Raw genomic sequence first — 8610 nt, forward strand, 5'->3', positions numbered from 1 at the left:
GAGAAGCCTGAAAGCACTCACGAGGCAGAGTTTCACGGAAACTCACCTCCTGGAGTTTTGGTGTTCTCATTAACCTGTATACTCATACCCTATTCCCACATTAGTCTGGTGTATGGATCCACGTGCTCTCTTTTAGTATTATTTTATCATAAGTGCCTTTTAAGATTGAATTCTGACATAGCCAGAGCCTTCGCCAGTGTTCCAAGGTTCCAGAAGCCAAAGAGCTTGGAATCTGGTAGGAATGCAGTAAGGAAGTTACCTATTCAGTAACTAATTAAGCATTACAAAAGACTGGAGTCAAAGCTGCACAAGGTTGGCCTGCAGAGTGTTTACCATGAAAGAGCCAAGGAATCCCACTGAGATAGAAATCTTCAGTACAGGCTACATTGCATATTAGAAGCAAGTTGGTGAATTCTTCTGACAAATGGAGATTCTTAAAAGTTACAAGAAATTATCAGGACCCAGGAAATAGGGGGGTTGTGGTATTGCAGTATTCATGAGAAGGTCTGCTACAGTAGAACCCCTGGTGATGGGCTTAACAATAGACTAGCTTTACACCTGGCTCCCTTCTTATTGGCAGCGGCCTGGTCCCCGCCTTCTTTTGATGTATACTTTCCATTTGTATTGTGTCACTTGGTGGATTGTGTCTCATCTGGTTTCTTGTTATTCTTCTGTATAAAAAGTTTGATGCTCGACTTGAGAAACTACATTCAGATTCTACACAATCTCGAGTGTTGGTCTGTCTGTCATTGACTCTTTGCAGACCTGCGACTAGAGACTCTTTCAACGCAGACAAAGGGACCCAGAGGGTCTGCGGCAGGGGCTCTACAGATGAGGGAGCAGGACAAAGCCTAAATTATGCTCTTTTGAGATTTCCTTTCCCAATACAATTAATAACCTCTTCATCTTAGCCTCAGGCAGACTCTTCAGACAAGGGCAAAAAAGAGCCCCACTGTTCACCAAAATATCACAAGAACAGTCTCTAGTGCACATACTAAAATTCTCTGAAACTTCTTGAGCCCCCATGGTTCAAATCACCCTCAGCATCACTGTCTCCCATGCTTCTACTAGTATGGTCCATTAAGTCCTGAGGAGAACAATGGCTTCCCTTTGGTTCTGGCCTGAAAGGGTCAGAGCAGTTAACTGGGGAAAAGTTCAGGGGTCTTCCCTCCTGGAAGGGAGGGATGACCTAACATGACTTTCTGTGGGCCAAAGTTATGTCCTTGTCCCTAGCCAAGAGTCAATATTTATCCGGTGAAGAGGATGTCTTGGGTCTACTGAAAAACACTCCTTATTTTGAAGAAGTTCTTATTATGAGAAAATGAATCCAAGAATGATAACATTTTAATGATAACATTTGCCCAGGTATTCTCATAATTGCCACAATGTCAAATAAATGTGCAATTATAGAATCAAGTTTTTAGAACTTAAAGCAGCTGCCTGTTGAAATCCTGAGTATGGTATGGTACACATACATTAATTTTTCAAATTCTGCAAAATGAAACATATTCATTTGCCAAATTTAATTTCTTTGGGTACTTTTTGGGTTACTCCCTGCAGGTAATGGAGTTTGGTTATATAAAGGACAAATAGGACATTTCCTTTTAATTTCTTTGGCTTGTTGCCAAGTGATAGAAAAATCCCCCTCAAGACCTTTAGTCTTATTATGGTGTTTCTTATGAAAATTTGAGGTTTCTAGCACATTTCCCATCAACAGGTGAACAATTTCATCATTACCTTGTGCTATAGGACCTGTGTGGAATCTGACATGTGTTATATACAATGGATGATTTCTCTATGATTAATTTTTGTAGTTGAATAAACAGTGAAGTTAATTTTGGTCATACTGAGTAAGTTCAGCAGTTTCTATATCCGAAACATTTTCTGCATATTGAGGGCAGTAACTATATGAAGAGATTCAAGAAAATCTAGTAGTTCCTTAAGAATGTCATAAAACTCTGATTTTTGAACTGAAAAAAAAATCAAAACATATGGGCTTTGAATGACTTTGCTTATGTTTTTTTCTGAATTATAACCAGACATTTCCAACTTATCGACATTAGTATAAAATGTAAGGGCTCCAGGAATCGATGTTCTCTTTACAATATGGGGTGAATCCAATTACTTCGTAAAAACTGAAGTCATTTGGTTTTAGGATAGTTGTTGTTAATTTCTCCTATCAGTTGCTATAAGCTCTTTGCCAATCTTTATTGATTACCCATAATGATATAATATCAGCATTAGTATGATGCCCTACAATTCCTGTTGGGTCTGTTCCTCACAATTGCCAATGTTTCCTTTTATAATTAAATCAGAATCCTTTTCTACATACGCTTTTTTAATTCTTTTATTTATATGCTAAGAAGATCCATTCTAAAATACTCTCTTCCCTTTGCATAATGAGTACAGTAGGAGAATAAGTTGAGGGCAAAAATACCAAAATAAAGCTCCTATGAAGTCTCCTGAAGCCTCTGAGTGTTGGGGATACTTTTAACAATCATCAGCCAAGAGCCCACCTGACAGCAGAAACTAAAGATTCCATGCAGTGTGGATTCTCTGGTGGAAGACAAGATGTGGTCTCTGACTATAGCCCTTACAGCAAATGTGGCCAATTTAAGGTCTCTATATAGTGTGGACCCTCTGGTGCATATGGAAATATGAGGCCTGACTGAAACCTTTCCCACACTGCTGACACATGTAGGGTTTCTCTGCTGTGTGGACCCTCTGGTGAGAACTAAGCCCCACGCTCCATCTGAATTCCTTCCCACACTCCTCACACTTGAATGGCTTCTCCCCAGTGTGAATTCTCTGATGGACTTGGAGACTGGACTTCTGGCTGAAGGCTTTCCCACAGCTGTCGCATCTGTAGGGCTTCTCCCCTGTGTGAACCCTCTGGTGGGCCTGGAGGTTTGAGGTCTTGCTGAACTGCTTCTGGCAAACATTGCATTTGAATGGTTTTTCACCGGTGTGGACACTGTGGTGAGCCTGCAGACTTGAGGCATGACTGAAGCCTTTCCCACACTCCTCACATTTATACGGTTTCTCTCCTGTGTGCACACTCCGGTGACTATGAAGGCTCAAGCTCCAGGGGAAGCGCTTCCCACACACTTCACATCTATATGGTTTTTCCCCAGTGTGAATTCTTTGGTGATCTAGAAAATGTGAGCTCCGACTGAAGTTCTTCCCACAGACATTGCAGTAAAATGGCTTGTCTCCTGTATGGACCCTCTGGTGGCTTTGGAAGCTTGAGGCTGAACTGAAACCCTTCCCACACTCTTCACATTTATATGGCTTCTCTCCTGTGTGGACCCGCTGATGGATGTCTAGGTTGCCACTTAAGCTGAAGCACTTCCCACACTTGTCACACTTGTATGGTTTCTCCTCAGTGTGGACTCTCTGGTGGGTGTGGAGGTTCGAGCTGCAGCTGAAGCGTTTGCCACAGTCTCCACACTTATATGGCTTCTCTCCTGTGTGAATTCTCTTGTGGGCCTGGAGGTGTGCCCACTGTGTGAAGCCCTTCCCACACACCTCACATTTGTAAGGTTTCTCTCCAGTGTGCACTCGGCGGTGGATGTTGAGATCCGAGCTGCGGCTGAAGCCCTTCCCACAGCTGTCACACCTGTAGGGCTTCTCTCTTGTGTGCACTCTCTGGTGAGTCTGAAGTGCTGAGCTCTGACTGAAGCCTTTGCCACACTCATGACACCAGTAACGCTTTGTTCCTAGATGAACACTTGGTTGAATGGGGACACTGGGCCTGGTGTCCTTGTGAGTACTATGTACAGGGGACTTCTTTCCTAAGAGGGTCTGTTGATGAAGTTCCAGACTAGGGCTGTCACTGAAGACTTCTTGGCCCCTGCTGCACTGGTAGGCCTTCTGTTCTCTATAAGCACAATGCTGGGTGAGGAGTGTCATGGGAAAAATGACTTGATCACAGTCACCGCTGCTGGGGACTTTATCTCTTTTATGCAGTATATTGTGATTGTGGTGGGAAATGCAACCCAGAATGTCAACACCCAGAGCCAACAGCTGAGACTCAGTTTTCACCAGAGTCTGAGGACAGTGTTTCCCATGGTTCCATCTCTCACTAAAGTGTGCTTTACTCCAAGAACTCTGAGCCCTTCCAGAGAGAAATTCCTGATTTTCGGTAATGCTGGAATGATCGCTTGTGAGATTCTCCAGACAGCCATCATCCTCGGAGGCCTGAGAAGGCTGCTCTGCTCCCCAGTGGCAGGAGGAGTGGCACGGCTCCAGGAGGTGAGGACCCTTTCCTGGAGTGTTTATTCCAACTTCTGGAGCTCTGGCTAGTTTGTTGACATCATGGCTTGTCATTTGCCAACATGGAAGCTTCCCCAATGGAAGGCACCTTATTCCTGTTGTGTCAAGAGGCGCCATCGTATTTAGACTCTGGCATCCTGTAAGAATAGAGAACAGAAGATGATATCAGCAAGGATGAGGACATCAAAGTTGGCCAGTCCTCATTTCTTTCTGGAAATATTGACTAGAGATCAGTGTCAAAGGTGAATGTCTGAGAGCTCTAAGGAACAAAGAGCTAAAACCAAGAACAATCAACACTTGACCATGGCGGGAAATTTGGAGTGAGCCCGGGAGTGAAGGCTCAAGGCTACCTCAGCCCGTGCTGAGCACCTGACTCACAGAGCCTGTGTGTAGCTGTGCAGAAGGATAATGGGAAGGAAGCACTAACTCTGAGGTAACCGAAGAGCCTGTGTGTAGCCGTGCAGAAGGATAATGGGAAGGAAGCACTAACTCTGAGGTAACAGGGGTGGTGGTGCTCAGACACCAGCGGAGGCAGGTGCAGAATGGAGAGAGCAAGGGTGAGACACATGAAAAGCAGGGGCTGTGAGGGCTCCCGAGCAGACGAATGCAGAGAGGGAGGGAGGGAGGGGAAAACACACACACACACACACACAGACACAAATACTCATACACAGAAAGACAGAGGAAGAGAGAGAGACAGACAGACAAAGACAGAAAGACACAAACACACACATATATATATATGGTGAGACAGAGAGAAGGAAAGACAGACAGAGAGACAGAGACAGACAGACAGACACAAACCTATATACACACAGAGAGACAGGGAGAGGGAGACACACACACAAAGATAGAGAGACAGACAGGCATAAACATATATACAGACACAAACACACATATATACGGAGAGACAGAGAGAGAGGGAGAGACAGACAGACAAACACACACACACACAGAGAGACAGATAGGGAGAGACAGACAGGCAGAGAGACAGAGACAGGAATTCCACCAGAGAAGAGCACTCTGGCCAAAGAGATACAAAGGACAACATCTGAGACACACCTATTGAAGCAGGAAAAGAAATAGAAATGGGCAGGGTTGGAGTGTGAGGCCCCAGGAGCACGCAGTTTGTCAGACACAGTCGACAAAGCTGCTACCCTAGTGCTTGGGAAACTTAGATAGGAGAATCAAATTTCGGGCAAGCCTAGGCTATATTTTAAGACCTTGCCACAAAACGAAAAGTAAAGTAGAGGCTGGAGGTGTGGCTCAGCCATACAGAGCACTGGCTGCCCTTCCAGAGGACCCAGGGTGTGTGTGTGCAGCATCCACATGCTGGCTCACAGCCATCTGTAACTCCAGGTCCAGGGGATCTAATGCCCTCTTCTGGCCTCTGTGGGCATCATGAGTGAATGTGGCACAGACACACACACAGACAAAACACTCACATGTACATAAAATACAAAATAAGTAAACCTATAAGGGAAGCAGTGGAGTACAACAGACACATGGGTGTGAATTTCTGACATCACCAAGGACACAGGGCCCCGTCCTCACCCACTGCCAGGAGGTTCCTGAAGTTCTCCAGCATCACATCGTGGTACAGCTTCCTCTGAGCAGCGTCCAGCAGCCCCAGCTCCTCCTCACTGAAGACCACAGCCACGTCCCTGAAGGTCACTGCCTCCTGTGACAGCAAGCACATGCCACCTCAGATTCATTCCCAATGCCACTAGGACCTGAGCAACTGTTTATACAGAGCCTGTTGTCTTAGTTAGGGCTTCTATTGCTGGGACAAATCACCACGAACAAAAGGCAAGTTTGGAAGAAAAGTGTTTACTAGGCTTACACCTCCATATTCTGTTCATTATTGAACTCAGGACAGGAACTCAGGCAGTGCTGGATCCTGGAGGCAGAGACTAATGCACATGCCATGGAGGGGCGGTGCTTACTGGCTTGCTCAGCCTGCTTTCTTATAGAACCCAGGACCATCAGCCTGGGGATGGCACCAGCTACAGTGGGTTGGGCCCTCCAACATTGATGACGAATTAAGAAAATGGCTTAGCTGGATCTTATAAAAGCATTTGCTCAACTGACATTCCTTCCTCTCCCAGTGCCCCTGAGGGGATTAAATGAGACCACAGAGAAGACCCAGAATACTGTATGATATGCACATATGCATTAAGCAGCCAATATATGTCCAACAACACTATCATCATTGTCTGCATGTTGACACTCATGGCCACACAATGTTCCATAAAGGCTGCATTACACATACACACACAGACAATATATATATATATATATATATATAGTCTGTGTGTGTATGTATTATATATATGCCATGGTGTTCAGCCATGTAAATATATATTATATATATGTAGTATATATAACATATATTGACTATAATATACTGTCCATATACAAACAGTAAATTTAAAACAGAAATCTAATTAAGTGAAAGTTTCAGACAAACTGCCATTTTTAATCATTTACCAAGGTACTGAAGATTTTTTTAAAAATACTGAAGATTTTTCAAAAGTGCCCAGTTTAGGCCAGAATACAGAGAAATAGGAATACTTACCACCTAGAAATTACCTAGGAAAATCACCACTGTTGTAAGCAAAACAAGCATCTAGTCCCTGGAGCTGAGGGCACTGTGTAGCTGGAGAGCTTGGCTGAACTCCATGTAAAATACCCCTGTGCATTAATATTCATGCTGCAGTTTCCTGAATCATGGCTCCTGGGTGCTCAGCGGTGTCTAATAAATGAGCTGAGTTTTAGGGCTGCTGGTGTGTCTCCATCAGAGCACACAGCTTATTCCATCCCAGCTTGTCTGTACACGTGTCTGTGAATCTGTCCTTTCTTCATTCCTTCATCATCTGAGTTGGATCAACCACAGAAGCCATGCAGTTGGCGGCAGCCAGATGCTCCCTGGTTGCTCAGGAAATGAATGCACAGGACGTCCAGTGCAGAAAATGAGGGTGAGCAGTTTTCTGTGTGCATGCATGCATGTGAGTGTACATATGTACACAAGGGTACACATGCATATAAAGGCTACAGCCCAACCTCTGGTGTCCTTCCTCAGGTGCTGTCTAGGGTTTTTTGTTTGTTTTGGGAACAGGGTCCTTCTGTGGCCTGGACCTTGTCAAATAGGCTATGGTGGCTGCAGAGCACTTGCCCAGCATGCAGGGGTCCTGTTTCCAATCCCTAGCACTGCGGGGAGGGGGGAAGCAACCCGACTTACCTGCAACTTGGTCATTGTTCTCTTCTCTTTGAGACAAGGCAGGGCTCTGGGAAGCAAGCTGGGGGAAGAGGGGCTTCGTGAGAACACTGCTAGAACAGTTGATCCACATGGCTTCCTCAGCTTCTCCATCAGCCCCAAGGGCTGTGTGCGCTGACCAGGCTTTTCTGCCTACTTCCTACTAATTGGTAGTGTAAGCCTCTGGGTTAAAGTTAAGGGGCCACCCATGCCTCACCTCGCTCACCTCAGGGGGTTAGAAAAGGACACATTCTCCATTTCTGCCAGCTTGGGGTGGGGTGGGGTGGGGTGCTGGGCACTCTTACCTTCACAAGGCTGCCTGTGGTGATGGGTTTTCCAGAAAAACAAATCTTCACTAAGCTCTGAACTCTCTGATGCATGCTGTGTCATGACTGACCACCACTCTCAGAAAGGTCTGTCAATTATGACAGCTATCTTACATATTATTGTTTCCATACATGGAAATAATAGAGTCCTCTTCTGTGTCTCCCTCTAAAAGACTTAATTACTAGCAAACATTGTTCATTTACAAGAGCCGTCACAAAGTCTCTTTTCCCACAGGCATGAAAATAATGACCAATTAAAAAACAAAACAAAACAACAACAAAAAAGCTCTAAACCCTCTCCAAGGAAAGGGGAGTTTGAGCCTACAAGATGGCTCAGCAGGTAAAGGAAACTGCCACTGAGTCTAACCTGCTGAGTTTGAGTCTCTGGGTACCATTAGGTTGACTCCCACAAGTTGTCTTTTGATCTCTCTCTCTCTCTCTCTCTCTCTCTTTCTTTTTCTCTCTCTTCTAATCATTAAATATATTTATTTAATAACTTTAACAAAATAAAAATATTGTTTAAATAAATAGATAGATAGATAGCTACCCTGCCAGGCTCCCCTGGGAAGCTAGCCTCTCCTGGGGCTCTGCAAGGTGCTGAGGTGTGTCAGTGTAGGGCAGCCCCGCCTCAGGCAGAGCCCATCGAGAGAGGACTTGGATGCCCGGCTTCTTCCTGGGCCGCAGATGCGGTCACTGAGTTGGATACATCAGGAGCACAGGCGCAAACGAAATGCAGAGCGATGGCCCAGGTTT

At 45.1% G+C, this 8610-nt stretch overlaps 1 protein-coding gene across 1 annotated transcript; it reads right to left on the reverse strand.

Annotated features, from left to right (window-relative positions):
- Window positions 1-2269: 2269 nt before the first annotated feature.
- LOC115031549 (uncharacterized) lies at window positions 2270-7595 on the reverse strand. Its single transcript, XM_029480000.2, has 3 exons — window positions 7517-7595; window positions 5830-5956; window positions 2270-4412 (listed from the first exon to the last, which is right to left on the reverse strand). Exons 1-3 carry the CDS (start codon window positions 7529-7531, stop codon window positions 2623-2625), a joined length of 1932 nt encoding a protein of 643 aa, XP_029335860.1. The 5' UTR covers window positions 7532-7595; the 3' UTR covers window positions 2270-2622.
- Window positions 7596-8610: the final 1015 nt, after the last annotated feature.

Source organism: Mus caroli, unplaced genomic scaffold (assembly GCF_978045245.1).
Source record: "Mus caroli unplaced genomic scaffold, Mus_caroli_1 scaffold_8, whole genome shotgun sequence".
Taxonomy (NCBI): Eukaryota; Metazoa; Chordata; class Mammalia; order Rodentia; family Muridae; genus Mus; species Mus caroli.